Source organism: Schistocerca nitens, chromosome 2, assembly GCF_023898315.1.
Source record: "Schistocerca nitens isolate TAMUIC-IGC-003100 chromosome 2, iqSchNite1.1, whole genome shotgun sequence".
Classification (NCBI taxonomy): Eukaryota; Metazoa; Arthropoda; class Insecta; order Orthoptera; family Acrididae; genus Schistocerca; species Schistocerca nitens.
In genome coordinates, this window is record NC_064615.1 from 1,051,933,611 (window position 1) to 1,051,959,637 (window position 26,027).

Sequence of the window (26,027 nt, forward strand, 5' to 3'; positions counted from 1 at the left end):
CGGGAATCGAACCCGGGAACCCGGGCGTGGGAAGCGAGAACGCTACCGCACGACCACGAGCTGCGGACAGAAGTATAATGAAAGCTGTCTGTTATCAATACCAAAACTAAGTATTTGTTAGATGCTCGAAGCGACAACTTGCCTTATAATTATTACGATGATAGCTCGAATGCGGACAGAAGTATAATGAAAGCTGCCTGTTATCAATACCAAAACTAAGTATTTGTTAGATGCTCGAAGCGACAACTTGCCTTATAATTATTACGATGATAGCTCGAATGTATGATCGCAGCCGAATCTCGGAGTGATCCAAGCTGGCACTTAGGTAAAGCTAAGCGTTCTACCGCCGCCTTAGCGTCATTTGGCAGAAACTCACTGTCTCATCCGCCCTTGTTTTCTCGTGTATTTCTGCATTCGTTACGAGTGATTTAGTCCTGCTGAACTGGAGGTAAGCGCTGCTTTGGTTACCTGAACGCGCTAAGGAATTTAAGAGTCCTTTGCCACTCACGTACGTACTGTGACATTAATTGATACGGTGAGCATCTGCTATATGTAACTGAGCGTTTTATTAAATATATCTGCATCTTTGAGTCTGTGTACGAGTTATTTACATAGCTTTGTAATCTCCCTACCTGCACTTAATTCTGTTAGTGATGATGTCCACAGTAATTAAGTGAGAGACCAAGATTAATTAAGCCTTTCCCACGCCCGGGTTCCCGGGTTCGATTCCCGGCGGGGTCAGTTCTAAGGGGACTGATGACCATAGATGTTAAGTCCCATAGTGCTCAGAGCCTTTTTTTTAATTAAGCCTGCAAGTACGTCAGGAAGACGTTGCCTGGCCTCCGATCATCACTCTACATTGTGTGCTGGTGTACATTTTAGCAACAGCATACGATGCCAAGAGAAAGTTGTACAAACCCTTGGATCCACGCCGGCCGATGTGGCCGATCGGTTCTAGGCGCTTCAGTCCGGAACCGCGAGACCGCTACGGTCGCAGGTTCGAATCCTGCCTCGGGCATGGATGTGTGTGCTGTCCTTAGGTTTAAGTAGTTCTAAGTCCTAAGGGACTGATGACCTCAGATATTAAGTCCCATAGTGCTCAGAGCCATTTTGAACCTTGGATTAACCTTAGAGGGAAATAAAATGAGTGAAATAGAGGAAACTTTTAGTCTTACTGTTTTTCATCCCACCAATCTTCGAAGCAGTTCTTCTAAGTCTGATTCACCAAGAGGACAGCCCAAGTGATCATGGAAGACAACACCACTACCAGCAACTGAAATATGACGGAAAATACTGAGCCATAACGTTAGATGCTTCAAGGATGCGAAGTTTTGTATTTTTGCACTGTAGTTTACGAAAATATAAATAATTCAGATTTACCTTGTGTTGTTCTGTTATAATTTATTGTATAGAAAGTTTGGAGGAAAATTCAATGCCTTCTTAAGGAGTCCTTAAACATGGACACGCTTTTGTATATTTAATGGACTTCAGCCTTTGCTATTAACAATCAATGTACAAATGAAGTGGAAACAGCAGGTTACACCCAGCCAGAGTGACTATAACTCGCTGAAGTTTATTTTCTAAATTGCTCTTATTCCACTTGGCGTCTTGGAGCCTCGGTTACAGTCGGTAAACCCCATCCGATATGAAATTACTCTGAGTGTCTTGCTTATTACTCCAAGCGCAAGTTATCACAAATTTAAAGGAAATTATGAAGTACAAGTAAGAGAAGTGCTGATAATATTCGTAAGAGATCTGATAAGATTCTTACTCTTAATTTCTACAGTTGCTACACTGGTGCAGAGAGGGTACTTACACTGAGGGATGGATCCCGCACTGGGCAGCTGAATGGTCTGCACGCAGGAGTTCAGAGATAATGCGGTGTCCAGCTTGAAGATGGCGATGTCGTTGACAGTAAGTACGTTATCTCTGTAGGATTAATAGAAAATGGTATCTTTTAAGTGAGAGTCGGCTTGTCGATAAGGACACTTCACGTACTCTAATTATTGTTGAAATAACCGATTGAAACAAATTTTAAAAATTATCATATCACAGCCGTTCATTCGAGCCTTAATAAGGTGTAGATGGCGGTTATTTACCAGCGAAGAAAACAGCAACAGCCGGTATTAAATTATGGCAAACGATACTAGAAACAGGAAAGAATATCCACCTTTTGAAAGACCGACAGGTAAGAGATCCTATCAGTGGCCGTCAGCTATCGGCCTTAGGGAAGCACCACATTCTGTTTGCCTGAACTTTGCCCTGAACTCCTGCATCTACAATCACTGTTAAGATGCGGTCAACTACTAAAGATACTGCCTACGGAAAACTCATGCAGTGTCTTCCTGTTCCACCGTCATCATTAATTATATGAACTGCCTCAGCCGCGCGGGATTAGCCGAGCGGTCTTAGGCGCTGCAGTCATGGCCTGCGCGGCTGGTCCCGCCGGAAGTTCGAGTCCTCCCTCGTGCATGGGTGTGTGTGTTTGTCCTTAGGATAATTCAGGTTAAGGGGGGTAGGACGTCAAACGGGTCGACGTGGAGCAGGAGAGGCACCACAGGACATTTCAATTTCCACTGTCTATACTTTTACAAATAAATTCATAAAACTTTAACAGCGTGACTAGGAAGGATTCAGGATTCATACTCATAGCAGTGGAAGGTCTAAAACGTAATAAAAGACATTTTTTTACATGTGAAATTTCATTATTTTTTCACTTACTACTGGCTGCATTTGTTGCTATAGGTACACTTTTCTTCCTAAGTAAGAGAGATTCTTCGATGACTTTTGCACAGCATACAAACCATAGTTACAGGTGTATGAAACTCGAGAAGTTATTTAATTTATGAAAAAATGAATGAACAGTAATATTTTAAACTTCATGTTTAGAAAAAAATTCAAGTTTTATAGTTAATTATCTCAATTTCTCCACAGTTTTTTAATAGATTTGGAAAATTTTAGACTTTCATACACCTGTAACTACTGTTTGTATGCTATGAAAAATTCATCAAAGAATCTCTCTTACTTAGGAAGAAAAGTGTACCTATAGCAACAAATGCAGCCGGTAATAAGTGAAAAGAATGATGAAATTTCACATGTAAAAAAAGATATTTTGCTACGTTTTTGAACTTCCACTGCCATGAGTGTGAATCCTCAATCCTTCCTGGTCATGGTGACAAAGTTTTATGAATTTATTTGTAAAAGTATAGACAGTAGAAATTAAAATGTCCTGTGGTGACTCTCATGCTCCAAGTCGGCCCGTTTGACGTCCTACCCCCTTTAAGTTGTGTGTAAGCTTAGGGACTGATGACCTTAGCAGTTAAGTTCTATAAGATTTCACACACATTTGTATTTTTGAAGTGCCTCATAAATACCGCGTTCTTCACATCGGTAACCCCAGGTTAATAATCAATTGTCACGTCAGTTTCAATTGCACTGCGCAACACAATTAATGGGCCACATTCGCAAAAACCAGTAACAGTTTCAAATTTGGTGAATGGCGTCGACAATGTTCCTCTGTAACGGTGCAAAAGCGTGGCGTCATGTGACGTCACCCCCAGGGTCGGCGACGCTTCAAACAACCAAACGTCGACACTTACGATAAAAAGGCCACAACCGCGAAGTTCATGTGAGCTGTTAGGTGGGTAATGATGTTACCTAGGCACCAGACTTCACCACAATTTTTCCCAATACCACTGCAGACATGTCAGACAATGGGAGGGTCGTCAAGTCCCCTATTACACACATTTCGCCCCTTCTCTTGACGCCTCTGCGATATAGGACAGAATCCTAACGTCCAGCGACGTAATCACACAGCATTCTTATGAGTGACCGAGGAAAACATTTCAAACACACCGCCGCTCAGAATCGGTACGAGAAGTCCTCAGAGGGTGGCATACAAGGCATCAATGAAACCACCGCTTCTCTGAGGCTTTGATCCCACACATTTTGCAATCTAAAGCGGCAGTTCACAGTGTAAAGAGCAACAGGACGACGTTCTTGACAACTTTTGACTCTGTTGAACCCTCCTGCACGATTCAACCTGTCCCTCAGGACATCCTGTACTTATAACCCCACTGGACGTATCGGATCCTTTTGGAGTACGACCGCAATTTTTGCTTTTGTGTACGGGGCGTGTGATGACCTCAACCCACAGGAAAAATAATTATCAAAATCTATACTGTGAAGTCATCCAAAATTCTAGTTGGAAAACCACACTCTTTGTTATACTTCTCAATTGGTCACGATCCCACTTTGTTTATGAACTTAAAACTCGAATATTCACGAGAAACTGCTCTGAAATCAACCTGAACCGACAAAATTGTGTATATATTCTCTGAAACTTTAAAGACATCTAAGACAATATCTGAAAGGAATTAGAAAAAGTGACAAAATTTCGTAAATCACACATAATACTGTTAATAATTGCATGAACACTGGGGGGGGGTCAGCATACATCTACCCACTTTTGAGTATAACCAGTGTCTCTTAATACTACGATTCGTAGCAATAGAATATCAAAAACTTTTATTACTGGGTAAACAGTCCCTGCGTGATTTGACAGCCGACGCTCACGTCAGGACTTGCACCAATACGGGAATAGCACCTTTTACGTTATTGGTCAGAACTCAAGGAATTATGGCGGTCGCCGTAATTTTCGCGCGACGCCATATTTCGCGACAAAATACTCTTATTAGTCACTGTCATATATCTAGTCTCATAACAATACATAAAACTACATAAAATAACTACAATAATTTTGACATGCAAGGAGAATTAGTTCTAATGAGAGGAAGAAATTTATATTTACTGGTGTTTCAACAATGACTACCAGGCAACTTTTAAATCACTGATTGTAATTTTATTTTCGTTAGCAGAAAGCAAACATAAACTAAACAAAGAATTTATTTCACTAGAGTCTGTAATTCTTATACTTTTAATAGAAAAAGACAGTTTCTAGGTCAGGGGATAGCGTTCGGCGAAATCTCTTAACTTTTTGTTGCATACGAAGCGTTGCTTTGGGCAGCACGATGTCGGCGGGTTACGATGATAAGAGCAGGATATAGGCAGTTCTGCTGGTTAATCTTCTCCGGTGAAACGCAAATAAAGTTCCGGCACAGCTGTATCATTAACCCCGTGGTGATTAATAAACCACAAGGCGCCAGTATACGACCATTGTTGACATGTCCTCTCTTTCAAAGAACATGACGCAGACATCGCTCGTTTTTACACTTTATGCACTGTCCGTGACGCTATCGTCCATAATTACACAGTTCGTCACATTCTTATAGTCTTAGCCACAAATACACAGTTCATAGAATTGTTCTTGTGTGTGAAGCACACCGTAAACAATGTCCACTCTGTTCTCGCATTTCAAACGTCGACAACGTCACTGAAAGTCATTTATATTGCACAGTTAATTAAAGTCTTCACTTTCACGGCTTGATAGAATGTGATAGACAACAGTTCCACCACCCAAAACCAATACCAGCAAAGTTCATTCGCATAAAAGCACTGTTCGTGTCGGCCACAACAAAGTATTGTTAGCGGAACTTTCACAGTCTGGTTTATTTGCCCTTAAAGTTCGCTGGTGATGGCATTACATACTGCAGTGGTAAACAGAATTAACAATATGATAGTTCGGTATCACTGTCCATACAATGACGTATGCTTTTCATAAAACACAGTACTCTTTTTCCACGCACGCTTCACAGACACACCATCCACCATCCCCTCTACTACACAACAACCGTTCGACTATCGATATCACTATCGCTGTCCCCTGTCTATAGATGTTATGTCGTTATAGTAAATTACATAAATCTTTACAGATGGTATTGACTGCATTTTTCACAATTAATAATATTCCAAAAGAGAACTTTACAAACTATACCACAGGTACAAAGCAAGAAACATATTTATCCATTGGCAAACGAAATAATCACAATTACATCTTTACATTTAAAAACCACAGTAGAATGTTAGATAATCACAATTAGAAATGCCCATATGAACAAAAGAAAAAGAATAGAAATCCAAAGAAAATCACGAAAAAAATTTTATATGCCTAATTAGCAATGCCTTCACAGGCGAAACCACTAGGTCCGCGGGTGAGACATGTACATATGCGTGAATAAAATGATAAAGGGCCCCTCTGAGATTTTCATTTTCGCACGCCGTTGTCGGTCGCTTCAAAAATATTCCTCTACAGAGCTAGCCATTCACTGATTCTTAGGTACCAGCGGGACAGACAAACATTTCGACAAACCTCATCTGAATGGCGCTATGTCTCTGAATTAGCGCCTGCCTGTGAAATCTAAGGGGTGTCGGAGAGGATGGCTGTCACAGCGGCAGCTAGGAATCAGTGAATGGCTGTCTCTGTACAGGAAACATTTCTAAGGTCCGAACGAAGGTGCGCGGGTGGAATCGAGAATGTTGCCGAACTGGAGGGATTTCGAGAAACTCTATACCGTTTTATTCACTCATGTGTCAATGTCTCACGCCGCAGGAGGGCGCGAATCAGGAGAGGTGAACAGCTTTTGCTACTTCGGATAGCCTTCAAATTTCGCGGAATTGCTTAGAAGGGTTATTAGTGGTTCCACCCTCTAAACCATAAAAAAACGCTGTCTCGTGACACTCCACAAAGGTGCGATGACGTTTAATGGGGTTGTAGCCCCATAACGTCCGTAGAGAAGGTTCAGATGGCTCTGAGCACTATGCGACTTAACTTCTGAGGTCATCAGTCCATTAGAAATTAGAACTACTTAAACCTAACCTAACCTAAGGACATCACACACATCCTTGCCCGAGGCAGGATTCGAACCTGCGACCGTAGCAGTCGCGGGGTTCGAGACTGTAGCGCCTAGAACCGCTCCGTTAGAGAAGGGTTCATCGCGCTGCGAAATGTTGTTTTCAAATGTGTGGGAATCAACGCCAAAAGCGAAGGAGTAGTTTCGTTGACGCAGTTTATGACACCCGTTGACGCCTTGGGCGGTGGTGTGTCTGAAACGTTTTCCTAGGTCAGCCGTAAGAAAATCGATATATATACACTCCTGGAAATGAAAAAAAGAACACATTGACACCAGTGTGTCAGACCCACCATACTTGCTCCGGACACTGCGAGACGGCTGTACAAGCAATGATCACACGCACGGCACAGCGGACACACCAGGAACCGCGGTGTTGGCCGTCTAATGGCGCTAGCTGCGCAGCATTTGTGCACCGCCGCCGTCAGTGTCAGCCAGTTTGCCGTGGCATACGGAGCTCCATCGCAGTCTTTAACACTGGTAGCATGCCGCGACAGCGTGGACGTGAACCGTATGTGCAGTTGACGGACTTTGTGTGAGGGCGTATAGTGGGCATGCGGGAGGCCGGGTGGACGTACCGCCGAATTGCTCAACACGTGGGGCGTGAGGTCTCCACAGTACATCGATGTTGTCGCCAGTGGTCGCCGGAAGGTGCACGTGCCCGTCGACCTGCACGGTCCGCAGCGACGCACGGATGCACGCCAAGACCGTAGGATCCTACGCAGTCCCGCAGGGGACCGCACCACCACTTCCCAGCAAATTAGGGACACTGTTGCTCCTGGGGTATCGGCGAGGACCATTCGCAACCGTCTCCATGAAGCTGGGCTACCGTCCCGCACACCGTTAGGCCGTCTTCCGCTCACGCCCCAACATCGTGCAGCCCGCCTCCAGTGGTGTCGCGACAGGCGTGAATGGAGGGACGAATGGAGACGTGTCGTCTTCAGCGATGAGAGTCGCTTCTGCCTTGGTGCCAATGATGGTCGTATGCGTGTTTGGCGCCGTGCAGGTGAGCGCCACAATCAGGACTGCATACGACCGAGGCACACAGGGCCAACACCCGGCATCATGGTGTGGGGAGCGATCTCCTACACTGGCCGTACACCACTGGTGATCGTCGAGGGGACACTGAATAGTGCACGGTACATCCAAACCGTCATCGAACCCATCGTTCTACCATTCCTAGACCGGCAAGGGAACTTGCTGTTCCAACAGCACAATGCACATCCGCATGTATCCCGTGCCACCCAACGTGCTCTAGAAGGTGTAAGTCAACTACCCTGGCCAGCAAGATCTCCGGATCTGTCCCCCATTGAGCATGTTTGGGACTGGATGAAGCGTCGTCTCACGCGGTCTGCACGTCCAGCACGAACGCTGGTCCAACTGAGGCGCCAGGTGGAAATGGCATGGCAAGCCGTTCCACAGGACTACATCCAGCATCTCTACGATCGTCTCCATGGGAGAATAGCAGCCTGCATTGCTGCGAAAGGTGGATATACACTGTACTAGTGCCGACATTGTGCATGCTCTGTTGCCTGTGTCTATGTGCCTGTGGTTCTGTCAGTGTGATCATGTGATGTATCTGACCCCAGGAATGTGTCAATAAAGTTTCCCCTTCCTGGGACAATGAATTCACGGTGTTCTTATTTCAATTTCAGGGTGTCCGAGAAGTCTTTCCCTGATTACCTAAATTGATAACTCAGGCTAGAAGTACGATACAAATATGAAACTTGCGTGGACTTGTTTACAACTATCAAAATTTTTTTTTTCTGTTTTAGGTTCGCAGTACGTAAGTAGTGGATGAGGTGCAGTGCCCAAGAAGCCATGTTAACGAATCAGGAGAAGGCACAGTGTGAGACACGATCACCAACCACAGTGCAGAGACACTCCCAGACAACATTTGGAAGGAATCCACCTGATGTCAACAGCATTAAAGCCTGGTATGAGAGCTTCAAGAACACAGGATCGGTTGCTGACCTTCCGAAGTCTGGTCGACCGTGAACCTCAGCAGACAGGGTGGAAGCTGTAAGGCAGTCTTAGGTCCAAAGAAATCGGTGCGCAGGGCCTCATGTGAATTACAGATGCCAAAAAGCTCTCACCATGACATTTTACATAAACGTTTATTGTTTCCTGCATACAAAGTGCAAATCGTTCAGGCCTTGTTGCCCAATGACAGTACACGTCGATATGACTTTGCGGTCGAAATACTATCACGTATTGAGGACGATGATTGTTATCTCAGACGAATTGCCTTTTTCGACGAAGCGATTTTTTTTGTCAGTGGAGTAGTGAACCGCCATAATGTGCGCATTTGGGGTTCACAACCCCCTGGCGAGGTCATGGAGTGCACCGGAGGCAGTCCAAAGGTGAATGTTTGGTGCGCGCTACTGCACGATCGAATTATCGGGCCATTCTTCTTCGCTGAGGCTACCATCACATCTGCAGTGTATCTGGACACGTTGTAACTGTATGCTGTTCCTCAGCTGCTTCAGTATGAACCCGATGTTTTGTTTCAGCAAGACGGTGCACCGCATTGGGGTTTGGACGACCGTGCCTATCTCGATTAGACCTTTCCTGGGCGATGGATTGGTCGTGATGGGCCAACGGTTTGGCCTCCACGCTCTCCTGACATAACCCCATTAGACTTCTTTTTATGGGGTTATGACAAGGACGAGGTCTACCGAACACGTGTACCAGATCTTGAAACCCTGCGGCAACGGATAACCACAGTCGTTGAATCGATCCCTCCAGTGATGTTGGCTAATGTGTGGACGGAAATTGAATATCACCTAGATGTTCTATGCGTTACCAAGGGTGTTCATGTGGAATTTTACTGGTGTGTGAAAAAAACTTTGGTAGTTTGTAAATAATTAGACACCAGTTTCATAATTGTATCTTACTTCTAGCCTGAGTTATCAATTTATGTAATCAGGAAAAGACTTTTCGGACACCCTGTATATATAGCGCAGAAGCGTCAACAGAAGGGGTGCAAAGTGCGTAAGAGGGGTGTCACGGGTTTCCTATGACACGTCCACGGGGGCCTTGGACTAAATTTTAGCGTCGTTTGCTGCCAATGTGACATTATTAACCCATCCTGCAGTTCACAGGAACTTCTGAGCGTCGCCTTTTCTTCGCCCGTGCCGACACCTTGCTGTCTGAACCATTGCCAATACCGATGGTGACGGTGCAGGGCACCATGCTTCTACACCATAACAGAGGTAAGTTGTCGGCATCTTCGAACCTAACTTCGAACTTCTGCGTCGCAGTGGGAGTCAGAGGATTTCGGAAAGCGGCCCTTCTATTGTGTTGCGCAGTACAGATTCCCCCAAAATAATTATTTTAAAACAGTCTCTAACACGCACACTTTGCACGGATAGTGGTCAAAAATTCACCCCAGAAGGAGAGGTTAAGTTCACGTCTTTACTCACCCTGGATAGTCAGGGTGCACGATCTGCTCTGCCACCAGTGACGTCTGTTCGGTGCCCTCGTCAGTACTGAGCTTCAGTTCTCCGGCCACCGCCTGTCAACAGCAAACAAGAAAAAATTCCTCAACCTGTTACACTTTCGTCTTCCTTTTTACACTCATCTGTGCCTGTCTTGTGCTGTTCTTCTCATCTTAGTATACAACCTGTCCTGCAGACCGTTTTACAAATTCCAGTCTTTGTACGCCGCAGTCTTTGTGTGCCGCTATAAACCTTCCTGTTTACTACTACATTTAACTGCATGTGGACGCGTTTTACACGCTATAGATCGTGGTTATCGCTGCAACACGGGATTTCGGACATACCTTTTTTTTCCATCTCAAATTTAATACGACTCTTTAAACCGGACAAAACAACCAGATTCTGAAATATTCGCTTTTCGGCGTTTCTTATTTTTATTATTTCCAATGACAAACGCAGACATCGAACAAAGACTGAAAAACTTTAAGAAGTCTGCATTACACGTTTCAAGACACGCAGACTCAAAATATCAAATAAAACAAGTAAATAAAAGAAAACTAAGACAATCTACTTTCTGCAGCTTTCGCGAAGATTAATGTAGGCCGCGCGGGATTAGCCGAGCGGTCTAGCCGCTGCAGTCATGGACTGTGCGGCTGGTCCCGGCGGAGGTTTGAGTCCTCCGTCGGGCATGGGTGTATGTGTTTGTCATTAGGGTAATTTAGGTTAAGTAGTGTGTAAGCTTAGGGACTGATGACCTTAGCAGTTAAGTCTCATAAGATTTCACACTCATTTGAACATTAATATAGGGTTAAATACTAAAAAAGAAACTCCAATATTCTCCTGTTTCATTCCTAATTTTTTGAAACTCTGCTCAAAAATTATGTTGTAATTGAGGATCATACATCCATCTGAGCACTATAAATAGTCAGTGGTAAAGGGTGAATGCTTGGTTTGGACAGCTCTTATAGTTTCGTGCTAAGTTGTCCGTTTCCAAGGATCTGCAGGCAGATAAAGGAATATTACATAAACACAGAAAGCAGACCAGTTGCTTTCTCTTTTGCTTGTAAAGTATGAGTGAGCTGCAAAGTTTTTAATTTTTTTCTGTTTTAGTAATTTCCTTTCTTTTTTATTCTTTCATAGAAATGGCAGACATATAATAAGATTTTGTGTAAAATTTGTGGCATTCTTTTTCTGTAATTGTTTCAAATGAAAAACCCTTTTTTGCAATCAGATACAATTATTTTCTTTCAACCCGGTGTAGGCTGTTACACACTCGTGTGCACATACACCGCAATAGGTACACTATTGTCTCAGCATCGCAACACCGATTCTTGTGTCACATGTTTGTTGGTTGCTTCTAACTGTCGGCCTTGTTCGTGAAATAACATTGATTGCGTTTCTCACTTTTTATGACAACCCAATATTTCAAAATAGTGGAAATTTTCGACTAAACATTAGACGTTGTTTAAAAAGTTTTGTTTTAATAACCAAAAACTGGAGCAACACTGCTATGGGAAACTTACGTGCGGCACCGGTTTTTTACCCGTTATTAGCAAAAACAGAATACGTGTTATATCCAATACCGAAAAATACCAATTATTCTAAACTGAAACACCGGTATCGATTTCAAGCGATCGGTTTTATCCATCCCCATCTGAAGCCCGAACAGCCAGCTCCTACTTCTGATCCACGTTTTCCGTTGACTTTCTTCCTCTCCTGTTGTTTGTGGATCAGCTGCATTTCCTTCTGTACCTACTCATTTAGAATTTCTTCTACAGTAACATCTCAAATGCTTTCCCGTCCTTCTTCTCCATGTTGCCTGTGGCCCAGATTCACAAAAACCAAATGTTGTGCTACATACTTGCACAACCAAAAACTACTTCGTTAGAGTATATCAATATTTGATGCCAGTATATGAAGTGGAAGAATTCCGTTACCATGTGAAGAAAAAAAACACATGACGAACGGAACGATGAGTGCATAAGAAGCATAGTAGCATGCAGCAAAAACAGTATTCGTCTCCATAAGATACTTACTAGTGGCAGACATTGATCTGAGATAAGATTTTTCAGATCTCTGCAGAACAAACACATACGGAAGCTATTCATGGACTGTGAGAAATCGGGAAAGAGAAGAATCTATGGGTCTGAAATGTTGAAAATAAGTGGTATGTCAGAAAGGATGTCTCCAAAGAATCGGCAAGGAAAAGACAACAACGTGTGTGAAATACACTAACAGACATAAAGGACAATGTTATAGGACATCAGAAAATAACTTCCATGATAACAGCGAGAGCTATAGAGGACAAATATTGTCGGAGAAGACACAGATTGGAATATGCAGAACGAATAATTAAGGAGTTTTGGTGTAACTGCTACTTGAGACTACCAGACTGCCACACGACAGTGAGAAGACTGATGAACCAAAGAAAAGAGCACTTGAAAAGAAGTAAGTTTGCTTCCCTTGCTCCGTTATATTATGGATACTACATTTCCTTCTATCATCTGCTACTTGAGACTACCAGACTGCCACACGACAGTGAGAAGACTGATGAACCAATGAAAAGAGCACTTGAAAAGAAGTAAGTTTACTTCCCTTGCTCCGTTATATTATGGATACTACATTTCCTTCTATCATCGTCTTTAAGCAGGCTTGTTACATAAAAGACAACCGTGTCACATCTTATTGCATCTAACAGTAAGACAGATAATATTAACATTTGCAATGCTTGCGCCTAACAGTCATCTACGCTTCTGGTACACCACCAAAGTAGCGACTCATCAACTCCTTTACTGTAACAAAGATATAAAAGGAAATCCAAATTTCACTGGATCCGATTGAAGCGTTTCCAAGGTTTACCGCATCTTGAAAAACAATACCTATTCGGTACTGGAACTCCCTCCCGCGTATTCGCTGGGATGTAGCTTGTATTCTAAGCTCGCTGGGATCTGGCATCGAAGAAAAACGAGAGACATGTGAGCTTAGAAAACGTCTTTCCTGCCCGTTGTGAATATGAAATGAAGTAAAAAAAGAAGAAAAAAAGAAATAAAAAAGAGTAAACTAGAAAAGCCTCCATTCAGAAGATGGCGCTGCTGTCCTCATACAAACTACAGTTGGACAAAGTCAGTACCAGGCACTTGCATTCTTGAAACGTCAGTGATAACAGAAGACAGCTCTCTCTTACTAATAGTACTGCACTTTAAAAATCTCCATATATATATATATATATATATATATATATATATATATATATATATATATATATATATGCAACATGAATGTCAACTTTTTCTGTTGTGTTCAGTCATATCACACTAAGGCAAGAATACTATACGGCTTACAGATTAAAATTTGTTGCTACTTTCTTCTCATGCTTAATGTAGCGTAAACCGATATTTCATAAAAAGTCAGTCTGTCAACGGAGCTCGTGTGAAGTAAGAAAATGTTTGATTTACTCCGCGAGCACCTCGCTTGCGATACTACCAATGGTGAAACCGATGCGACAGACAGACCATCTTCAAATCGACCACGAACAGCTTTCGTTCCACTAAACGGAGACGTCAGTCAGTAAATTGCTATTCGAAGTCTGTGGAGGAAGCTCTGTACTGGCTCAAGCGCTTCGCAGTAAATACACACATCAAAAAAAGTTTTGCAACACTCCGGTTTCCAGAATTCCTGGATATTGTATCACAGACACAGTCTCTTTGACTGTTCAGAGGTGTCACTAAACCCGTCCAAAGACGTAAATAACCATGCATGAGCAGTGCCTATTAGATGGAGGGGTCCGACAGCCGATCAGTTCCAGTCATTCCACCAGGAAGGAGGTACACGGCTCGTGTTGTCTGTAGTTCAACCATGCCTAGACGGTCAATAACGCGGTTCGATCTCTTCCGCATTGTTCCTGCCAGGAAGGGCTCTCAAAAAGAGAAGTGTCCAGGCGTCTCGGAGTGAACCAAAGCGATGTTGTTCGGACATGGAGTAGATACAGAGAGACAGTAACTGTCGGTGACACGCCTCGCTCAGACCGCCCAAAGGCTACTAATGCAGTGGATGACCGCTACCTCCGGATTATTGCTTGGACGAACCCTGACAGCAACGCCACCATATAGGATAATGCTTTTCGTGCAGCCATAGGGCGTCGTGTTACGACTCAAGCTGTGCGCAGTAGGCTGCAACTTCACTCCCAACATACATGGCGAGCTCCATCTTTGCAACCACGACAGCATGCAGCGCTCAGGATTGGCATCACTTTCTCTTCACCGACCCGGGTTCCCGGGTTCGATTCCCGGCGGGGTCAGGGATTTTCTCTGCCTCGTGATGGCTGGGTGTTGTGTGCTGTCCTTAGGTTAGTTAGGTTTAAGTAGTTCTAAGTTCTAGGAGACTGATGACCATAGCTGTTAAGTCCCATAGTTCTCAGAGCCATTTTCTCTTCACCGATGAGTGTCGCATATGCTTTCAACCAGACAACCGTCGGAGACGTGTTTGGAGGCAACTCGGTCAGGCTGAACGTCTTAGACACACTGTCCAGCGAGTGCAGCAAGGTGAAGGTTCCCTGCTGTTTTGGGGTGGCATTATGTGGGGCCGACTAACGCCGCTGGTGGTTATGGAAGGTGCCGCAGCGGCTGTACAATACGTGAATGCCACCCTCCGACCAATAACGCAACCATATTGACAGCATATTGGCGACGCATTCGACTTCATGGACGACAATTCACGCTCCCATCGTACACATCTTGTGAATGACTTCCTTCAGGATAAAGAAATCGCTCGACTGGAGTGGCCAGCATGTTGTGCAGACACGAGCCCTATCGAACATACCTGGGACAAATTGAAAAGGGCTTTTATGGGCGACGTGACCCACCAAACACTCTGAGGGACCTACGCCGAATCGCCGTTGGGGTGAGGGACAATCTGGACCAACAGTGCCTTGATGAACTTGTGGATAGCATGCCACGACGAATACAGGCAAGCATCAATACAAGAGGATGTGCTACTGCGTATTAGAGGTACCGGTGTGTATAGCAAACTGGGCCCCACCTCAGAAAGTCTCGCTGTCTGGTGGTACAACACGCAATGTGTGGTTTTCATGAGGAATAAAAAGGGTGGAAATGATGTCTATGTTGATCTCTATTCCAATTTTCTGGACATGTTCCGGAACTCTCGGAACCGAGGTGATGCGAAACTTTTTTGACGTCTGATTACAAATGCGGAGGTACCGAAAAGTTCGCTCTCTCTCTCTCTCTCTCTCTCTCTCTCTCTCTCTCTCTCTTACATCTATCTAAACACTTCAAACAAGAGACTGCTTAAAAATATACATCCAAGCTTGGTGTCCTCTCTTCTACAGGATTGTTCATTATGGTTCAAAGAACCTACTGTCATGCGTATTACTTGGAGCTGCGGTTGGCGATTAGGTGTCTCTGCACTTGCTCTGACGTCACGACACCGGATTCTGAGACCCAGCAGCCCAACGAATTCGTCAGGCAGAAGGTGCACAAAATCAAACAGAGGCAAATGTCTACAGTAAATAAGTGAAAACCGAGTTTCCAGAATAACATCATATTACACGAAACTATACAAGAATTACGCTATAGCTGTACACGTTTACTCTCTCTACAGAAACTTTAGCGTAGTGAATTCGTGCGTATTTCAGGATTTTAAGCACTTAGTGACTTCCAGCAAACTTTCAGCATAATTTCAAACCTTCTCTAAACTTTTTCTCGCATACATGCTTGAAGTCAAATGTTTAACACATTAACTCATTTATAAAGCAATCAGACGTTTAAAGCTGTTTTATACATGAGCTAGATTCTTTACTAGTTGTACAGGTTGTGCAAGATAGGCAATCGCAGGTGTCGGTAGCTCTCGACGTTATATAGCAGGGCTGCCCGCTATTGGTCTGATGGCGGCCGGTACGTCACGTTCGTTCTGGTATTTTTTTCTCACCTTTCCCTCGTTCTCGAAAAGGAAGGTCGGACCCTTTGTTTTGTGAAGTATACTTGTTTATTAAAGTGAATATTTGTCTAAAAAGCAACGTTTTCTCCCCTCTTGTGTGGCCCGTTATACACAGTCACTGTGAGAGATTTGCAGCGTGCGGTACTAAAATATTTATACACCTTTGCTACAGGCTGCGACAGCATTCGTCCACCCTCCCTCCCCCCCCTCCCCACCCACCCACCCACCCACCCACCCACCCACACACACACACACACACACACACGCACACACACACACACACACACACACACACACACACACACACACACACACACGATGCTTACCTGCTTTCACCTAAGTGCAAGTAGGTTCTGTGAATACACTACTGCAACCACATTCTTTTATTAAATTTACTGACAGACACTAAATAAACTGTTTTAATGACTTCCGTGGACCTTCAAATAGGGGTGCACGTATGTTTCCCAAATCTTCTTTCAAGCCACCAGTTTTTTTCACTTGGTTGGTTGTTATTCTCCAGCTTTTCTTGTTTTAATGCTAATCTTTCGATCCTTACGTAACTGCATGTCCTTAGCGAAGCGATAAGAGATAGCCCGGAAAGGTGATGAAAGTGAATACAATTCATTGTGCTCTCTAAAACTAAACTCCGTCCGAACACCCCTCGGAACGCCCAAAGGTGCTGACCTACCACTGAACATCCTCAGTCTATACACGTCAGCGGATGCGGAGGATATGGAGGAACATCTTGTCAGCACACCGCTCTCTACAGTATGTCTCATTTTTTTATGTCCGAACGAGCTAAGCCTGCACCCTCCAATAACAATGACCGTTTCGACCAGTGTTCTCATTTCCACCAGTATTCTGGCATGATAAACTATATGGTCTGACCTTGGAAAGAGGCAGATCGAAGAAAGACTGTGTCATTTAATCATCTTCAAATTCCGCAAAAGGTAAATTTTGTTAGGCTTTCGAAATTTTACTAGGGAAACGTGAGTCCAGTTCACGGCAGAGATTAGCGATTAACGTTTATACAACATACACTCCCCACTTCGTTTCTTGTTCTAATCTGTCTCATACAATCGACCACTTGGAGTTTGAGGGCGCAGTAAAGCTGCAGCATCGCTGCTCGCCTAGGTCCGCCGGGACGAGCGATTATCACGGCGTGCCTCCCTGGAAACTCTGACGTCACTGGCCAGCCCAAAGTTCACTGGGCGGCTGCCCTGCAGTCAATCAGGCTGGCTGGCGCTGCTGCTGCTTGCGCGGTTTCTCGTCTGCGGTACCCCTAAAGTAGTGTGTCTGGGGATCACTGGAGATAATACCAGGATAAAGAGCAATGGCTGACGATTCTGCATATGAATTTATTGCAGTCGTTTTTTGACGTAAAGATGCCTGGGATCGAAGTGATGCAGACGTTTACAACTGCTATGCCTATGGGCCAATCGAGCAGGAAAAAGAGAAATGGCTTCAAATGGCTCTGAGCACTATGGGACTCAACTGCTTTGGTCATAAGTCCCCTAGAACTTAGAACTACTTAAACCTAACTAACCTAAGGACAGCACACAACACCCAGCCATCACGAGGCAGAGAAAATCCCTGACCCCGCCGGGAATCGAACCCGGGAACCCGGGCGTGGGAAGCGAGAACGCTACCGCACGACCACGAGATGCGGGCTAAAAAGAGAAATGGTGAACATTCAGTGGTGGTTGTCAGTCACCTAAGCTGCACAAACTTGTCCAGTTCCCTGTTCTACGATAACACTCGCCCTCACTCCAAGGGGCCTATCGGTACCATCCGGCCGCCGTGTCATCCTCAGTTAAGGATGCGGATAGGAGGGGCGTGTGGTCAGCATACCGCTCTCCCGGTCGTTATGGTGGTTTTGTTTGACAAGAGCCGCTACTATTCGGTCGAGTAGTTTCTCAATTGGCATCCCGAGGCTGAGTGCACCCCGAAAAATGGCAACGGCGCATGGTGGCCGGATGGTCACCCATCCAAGTGTCGGCCACTCCCGACAGCGCTTAACTTCGGTGATATGACGGGAACCGGTGTATCCACAGCTCCAAGGCCGTTGCCACACGGTGACGTTGGTTCTTCGAAATTGGGACCATTGTTTCACCAGAAACGTATTAGCACAAAAATTGATACGCGACATAAGTAGCAAATGAAGTATACAAAAATTGACTATATCTCTGAGTACCAATTGGTCTTCAACAGAAAATGTATTAGCAGTGTCTGGCCGTATCTGACTATTTCTAATTCACTGCGACTTAAAATATACTACAAAGTTTGTTACGACTTTCTCATATTTGGGAAAGGGTTCTAAGTCATTTATTAGCTATTGACAGAAAGGGTGACAGTTTCTGTAGCACGGTAGTTCTGCTTTCAAAATGAGCAATCGCTTGTTATTATTTACTCTTTCTTCTTGCCGAGATTTTTTTTCCGTGAACGAATCATTGTCCCTATCGTTAGACGATATAGGGAAAGTTGTTTTTCTGAACAGACCACGTACTTAGCAGTAAGTATACACGTTGTATTGTGCAAGTAGTTACTTTCCTGGAAAAATGTAGTACCTATGGCCCAATCAAGCACGAAAAAGAGAAATGGTGAACATTCAGTGGTGATTGTCAGTCACCTAAGCTGCACAGACTTGTCCAATTTCCTATACTACGATAATGTGCTATTGTTAGCTGTTCGTATTAAAAAAGGAATATCGCAAATTGTAGATAAGTTCTAAATGAGAAATTTTGTTTCGTTACTGTGGTATCAAACTTCGTGACGGTATACCCGTGTTTTTTCTGTAGCGGGCCGGTGTTACTGCACACTAGCATGTACGCGGCTACTGCACGGTGTACGCGCTATGTTTTATTTAGTTAAAAAGACAGTGACAGAAAGAGAGACAGAAGGTAACTGAGAAGGTAGCCTGTGATGGGTGAGGCGAGGAAAGGGGAGAAAACAGCCCCCGCACCCCTTCCGTGGGGCCATTGTCCGTGACTGTGTCACTGGCCGTCCGAAAAATATTGTACTTTGCTAGTAGGCTTGAATGTAAGCATTTTGTGTCGTTGTTCACCGCTAAAGGTCTCAGACTTTCACTTTTTATTCACATCTCCACCGGAAATGGGCAACATTAACCTGTAACGTCGATGCAGACATCACATCCACATTAAAAGCTAAAAAACCGAGCATTGGCTGTGTTTTAAGTGGATAAAACGAAACGTGTGTCATAACAGAAATGTGGAAATACATATTTCAGTAGTTGCAGGCACAATTTGACCGACATTATTTCAGAAGTATCAGTGCACGGAAGAGCAGGCGCTACATATCTCGCATGGTGCCACTCATGGCAGTGTTTTAAGGGCAGCGCGTACTTTCCTCTATCGACCACGTCACTGTACATGTAGCCACATTCCTGCTGCGCAAATTCGTCTTAGCTACGGACGCCGCACTGGAACTCGGAAATTTCCATCGCTGCTGGCGGTGTGGTGGGAGGAGGGAGAGAGATGGCGGTGGATGGTTTTCTGAAAGGCCACTCGCATCCTGCGCCTGTATGCCGGGCTGTCCCGCTGGATACCAACTACATTCTATTGATCTGTAGAGGGCAGGGTAATATTAAATACTTTTAAATGTAACAGCGGTTGAAATTAACACCTCACTTCTATTACCCATAAAGGTTATACAGGGTGATTCTAAAGTTAGTATAAATTTCAGTGATATAGTAAGTCACTGTACATTCAGTGATATAGTAAGGGAATATTTGTTTCTTGCAGGTGCTACGACAGAATGCTAATGGAAGAAGACCGAATCGCTGTTGTTTCTGCTCGTCTTCGTGGAATGACGTATGAACATGTGCGGACAGACTTTGCCCGTCGATTCCGGAAAACAGGCCACACCAGGCTTGCTATCAAGACCCTCGTCAATATTTCCCAGTGTTTTGGTAGCGTTGCAGATGAAGAACGTCCAGGGAAGCCGGCCATAACGCCAGACACCGTGCAAAGTGTGCAGGACGCGATAACAGGTAGCACTTCCGCATCTACCAGGAGACTTAGTAGGGAGCTTGGTATTCCGCAAACCACTGTATGGAGAGTTCTTCGTTACAAACTGCACAAACGTGCGTACCATATCCAGCTTGTACATAAGCTTGAAGCGGAGGACTACGCAGCCAGACAAGCTATGTGTCATGCCCTGCTACAAGCTGTGTAAAATGATAATTAGATGCAAAATGTCTTGTTCAGTGATGAAGCTACATTTCATACCTGTGGACATGTGAAAAGACACAATTGTAGGATCTGGGCACACGAACAACCTAGTGTGCTGCAGGAGTGGCAACGGGACAGCAAAAGTGAACGTGTGGTTAGGGATAACGAGGTCAACAGGGTACGGGCCCTTCTTCTTCGCAGAACAAACCGTTACTGGAACTACATACCTAGATATGTTGGAACAGTTTTTGGAGCCCCAGTTGATATCTGATGGGACTAGGGATACTGCTGTTTTTCAACAGGATGGTGCACCATCCTATTTTGCCCTCGTTGTTCGGGATTATCTGAATCAAGCATTTCCCGGCAGATGGACTGGTCGAGCCTCTCCACGGATTTGGGCACCACACTCTCCTGACTTGACAAACTTAGACTTTTTCGCATGGGGGTTTATTAAGTCTAAGGTATACCAGGTGAAGATCTGCAGCACTGAACACTTAACGCAGCGTATTCGAGCCGCAGCTGCTGCGATTACACCAGATATGTTTGGGCAGGTTTTTCGGTCTACAGTGGTTACAGTGGTTGGGGGGTGTGCCTAGACATGCAAGGTGGTCACATTGAAATGTACCGAAATTATGTCCCATTGTAACGTAAGTTGCAGTGCCATTACATATTTGTTCGTAAAATTTGTTTGAGTACAAAATGTATAGTGACTTAAGAATCACCCTGTATTATTTCCGATTTTCACCTAAATTACAACAAAGTGCTGGCCAATTTTATGATTATGTACTATGTTGTTTTTTTTTTTCAATGACACTTCCTGGAACATTTTGGCTTAACCAGTTTTACATACAGGAAGAAATTCATTGTCAGTTATGAGTGCTTTATTTCTCACACATTGTTCCATTTAGATTTTGTGAGAGTAAACTGATTATAACTGAAGGGTATGACACATTAATTTCGGATTTTCTGACACGTAATAGTTTGTAGTACACAGGTTTGGTCGTGGTCAATGGTGTGGCGCACCAGACCGAGAGGCAGAGTCTGAACTCGTCATTGCCCTGTCATTTTTTCGTATAATCGACTGCGGATTGGTAGACGGGGACGGGGGCAGTTTGTGTGTCCGCCCCACACGGTATAGACGAAACTGGGCGCCTTTAGCTTGGCGGTCAACATCGCCTCGATGTTGGGGAATGGAGAAAGACTTGTAGACAGAGAAAGACAGAACACAACAACTTGTCGCGTGGCTATTGGACAAGAATTAGTTTTGTTTCATGGCCCACTTCCCACTATATACCGTGATTATGTGAACGAGTCATTTCATGGAACATTGTGTGACTGCATGCCCATCATTTACAGCCTGGTCACATAATAGAAAACAAAGTTCAGTCAAATGACATAAGTATCATTTTTGCACTAAACTTCTATGGAATAGCAACAACTGCCCTGAAGAAATAATATCGGCTTATTATCAAAAAGAGCGTCTTAGATCTGGTTAATTGCAAGACGTAGGTAACTTACTTAAGACTGAAATATGCTATATGCTACAGATTACGAGCTCGTTATGACAGAAATGTATATTGTCCCCGGTAGAAGGTTGGTTACAGTCTCAAGTCCTCGTATACTGTAATTAGCCAGTAAACGTCGCCGGTCTGTGAGTGGCTAGCGCCTCAGCTATGGAAGGCGAATGACCCATAGGCAGTCCCAAAAAGAAAAAAGCCTAAGCACTATGGGACTTAACATCTGATGTCATCAGTCCTCTAGACTTAGAACTACTTAAACCTAAGTATCCATGCCCGAGGCAGGATTCGAACCTGCGACCGTAGCAGCAGCGCGGTTCCGGACTGAAGCGCCTAGAACCGCTCGGCCACAGCGGCCGGCAGTCCACTACACATTTTGCGAACAGTATGGGCGCGGAAAGTGCAAAAAATCAAATGTTACTGCACATAGCAAAATCTTATGGCTTTGCGAATGGCAAGTTTAGAACAGGCCTTTTGTCCTACCTATGCTACAAATGCACTATGCGCAAAAGTGTACCTCTCTGGTAGGCAATATCCCTTCTCTCCACACGAAGTTTGTCTCTTGGTACATTTATTGAACGTAAAACTAAAGTTTTTTAGAAAGCGAGTAACGGGCGTTTCAGACTTCCCATTCTGAATTCTGGATATCAGTTGGGCACGAACGTTGCTCTGCTTCAGTGCAGTATTCCAACACAGTCCTACAAACCAATTCATTATTAAAATTGTCGTTTTGGGTAAATATACTTTCCCGTTTGTATCAATCTCGTGGTGAATCGAAGACAGCACTCACACCTACAGCTTCTGAAGCTACGATCAACCTAACGCGTTACACTGTTCTTTGTACGACTCCACACGCTTTTACTGTCAATTTTTATGTTTACGCAAAGTTCATGTTTTGTCTTCCTTCATCATGAGCAAGTCTGTTGAAATCATATTAGATGTGAGATATTTATAGAGGAACGACAACGACTTTTTCGCATTAACGATAAACGCGGCAGAAGGTATTTTGAAGCGATTTGGCGAGTCTTTAAGAATCATACGTATCTGGCTAAGAAAATAGTGACCTTATTTCCACGAATTAAGGCGATATGGTCGTTTTAATGCGAAACTTTACATGCAACTACCTGACATATAAAAACTATGTGTCCGACGCAGACTCGAACTTGGGACCTTCGCCTTTCGCTGGCAAGTCAGTAGAGCGCTTGCTCACGAAAGGCGAAGATCCCGAGTTCGAATCTCGGTCGGACACACAGTTTTAATCTGCCAGGAAGTTTCATATCTGCACACACTCCGCTGCAGAGTGAAAATTTCACTCTGGATACGTCTCCCCAAGCCATGGCTAGGCCATGTCCCCTCAGTATCCTTTCTTCCAGGGGTGCAGGTCTCGTACGTTACGCAGGAGAGCTTCTTTGAAATTTGGAAGGTGGAGATAAGATACTGCCGAATTTATAGCTTTAAGGGGCTCCGGAAAGGCTCAAAATCATGAAAAGTTCAAGTTTTACTTTTTTGCGTTTTCTGAATCTGCAGACTATTACCTTTTAATAGATATATAATTTATTCAATTCCGAAGACTACAACTATTTTTAAATTTTTTTTGAAATGTGTTCTACATGGGCTTGACCCACTGTGGCGCTGTTAAACTGCTGTCAAATGGTGTTATTATTAACGTCCGTGTTCATCAGGTACATTTTAGTGATGTGAGATAAAGTATGTGTTGTGGCTAACCTGTGATGGTTCAATATATATCGCTGGTGTGATTGTCGATTGTTTCATGTTTATTTACTCTGTCGTTATCTCGAAAATATTCGTAATTAATTCTGTTTCTTGAGTCTCTGTTTTGTTGAAGTATAATAATGAGTAAAAGTAAAGTTATTAGAAATCATCTGAAGGCTTTTAAGAAAAGGAGAAATGATGGAAAGCCAAAGGTATGTGTTATTACTGTAAACAATAAAGACGATGAAAATCCCCAACATAGCTTGTGTCCCAAAGAAGAAGACAGTTGGTGTAAATATAACAAAGGATTGCTAACTGGTGAAGTGTACACTCATAAGCATAGTCTGCCTCATGCAATAATGGAGGTGATAAAACCTATTTTCAGAGACTTAGCAGCACCTGAACTGTTGAAAAAGTGTATTCACGAAAAAACTCAAAACCCCAATGAAAGTGTAAATAGTGTTATATGGTCGAGAATCCCCAAGACTGTATTTGTTGGAATAGAAACACTTCACTTTGGTGTGTATGATGCTGTTGCGACTTTCAATGATGGCAACATTGTAAGGTGCAAGGTATTTAGAAATATGGGAATGAAGATAGGTTCTAACATGGTACGAGCGATGCTTGCTTTAGACAAGGAACGCCTTCGGGCTGCAGACAGGGCTGTAAAGAGTCTAGAAATACAAGCAAGAGTAAACAGGAGGAGGAACAAGAGGAAGCTGGAGGAGGAGTTTGCAGAGGATGAAGATAATCCATCCTATGGACCTGGAATGCACTAAAAAGTTAATCCAATCTTTGTCGCTCGATTCCCAAAACTTTTATTTTCTCATACTAATTACATGTTTTCTAAGGATCTTCCAAACATATTTGTTTCAAACTTTCAGTAAATGTTACACAGTACCTTCTGCAGCCTTTTTCCAAAAAACTGTATATTTTTGAATATATAAATAAAAAATTGGAAAAAATGTTGTGAATTTTCATTACAATTGAAAAAAAATCATCTTTAATAACTGAACTAAAATTTTGTAAAATCCCTGTGTTAAGTTGTAGCCCATATTCCAATAAATAATCTGTAAAAAGTTCAACTTCCTACCTCAAATACTTTGTGAGGAAAGATGTAATTTATAAGCGTTATTTTGACATTGCAAGTATAGGGCGTTCCGGAGCCCCTTAAGGAAGGGTCTTGAGGCATGTTTGGTGAGCTCAGTCGGTAGAACTCTTGCTCCCGAAAAGCGAAGGTCCCAGATTCGAGTCTCGGTCCGGTACACAGTTTTATTACGCCAGGAAGTTTCAGATCAGTTCACACTCGGTTGCAAGGTGAAATTTTAATTCTCGAAATTTACGTATTTCGTCGAAGTTTTAGGGTTGACACCTGTTCTAGGCGGGCTCCCATACGGAAGCAAACGTGACTTCATACGCTGACGGACCATTGGTGGAACGATCTCCAACGTTGCTTGTTATTCAGTATCGTGAATGATTGCCAGGATCGTCAGTGGAGAAGATGAAGCTATCTGTGACTGCTATACTCTGCGTCCTTGATGAATGACAGTTTCGCGCGCGGGTTTCCATCTGTAGTTTATTTTCTTTCTGGATACAGAAAGACATTGTAGATTTTAGAGGGTTGTAGTTGCTATCACTGTTAACAAAACTCCTGGAGTTCCACCTACTGTCCTTCAGTGTACCAATTGAGGTTTGCTGCCGAATGGGTGGCAGGCACCGGCGTCTGTAACTTCCACGCTCTGTAGCGTCGGCGGATAACTTTCCCGGACGTGGGTTCCCATCCTCGGTTTGTACCTCAAGATACACTCTACAACTCTTCGAAGTTTCTCGCAGAATTTCTGGGACAGCGAGTATAGTTCCCGCACTGTTTATGCGATATGGTGGAAGTTACATATGCTGGAATAATAATGATAGCCAGTTAACCGAAGGCACTCAAATTTCGCTAAAGAAACAGTTAATGAGAAGACGATGTATCGTCAGTGTTTCCTTACTCAGATCAAAGGAGACTAATATCGGCTTAACCCGCACGGCTAGCCGCGCGGTCTAACGCGCTGCTTCCCGAGCGGGAAGACATGCCGGTCCCTGACACGAATTCGCCCAGAGGATTAGGGTCGAAGTCCGGTGTGATGGCCAGCCTGTCGATGGTTTTTAAGGCTGTTTTCCGTCTACCTCGGCGAATGCGCGCTGGCTCCCTTTATTCCGCCTCAGTTACACTGTGTCAGCAATTGCTGCACAAACACCATTTGCATGTATGCGTACAATGTAATTACTCTACCATGCAAACATTTGGGGTTACACTGGGCTGGTATGAGACGTTCCTGGGGAGGGGTTAGGGGGGAGGGGGTCCACTGGGGGCAGAACCGCACAATAACACTGGTTTGGGTGTGGGTCGGTGGTGGGGTGGGTGGA

The 26,027-nt window shown here is 44.0% G+C and overlaps 1 protein-coding gene across 2 annotated transcripts in view; it reads right to left on the minus strand.

Annotated features, from left to right (window-relative positions):
- The window catches only part of LOC126234785 (elastase-1-like), a 104,914-nt gene that overhangs the window by 50,670 nt on the left and 28,217 nt on the right, over window positions 1-26,027 (minus strand). For both annotated transcript variants that reach the window (XM_049943533.1, XM_049943534.1), the window contains 2 exons: window positions 10,232-10,323; window positions 1,817-1,929 (listed from right to left, as the gene is read on the minus strand). In XM_049943533.1, the coding sequence (XP_049799490.1) occupies window positions 1,817-1,929; window positions 10,232-10,323 (205 nt within the window). The remainder of the gene's footprint in view (window positions 1-1,816; window positions 1,930-10,231; window positions 10,324-26,027) is intronic.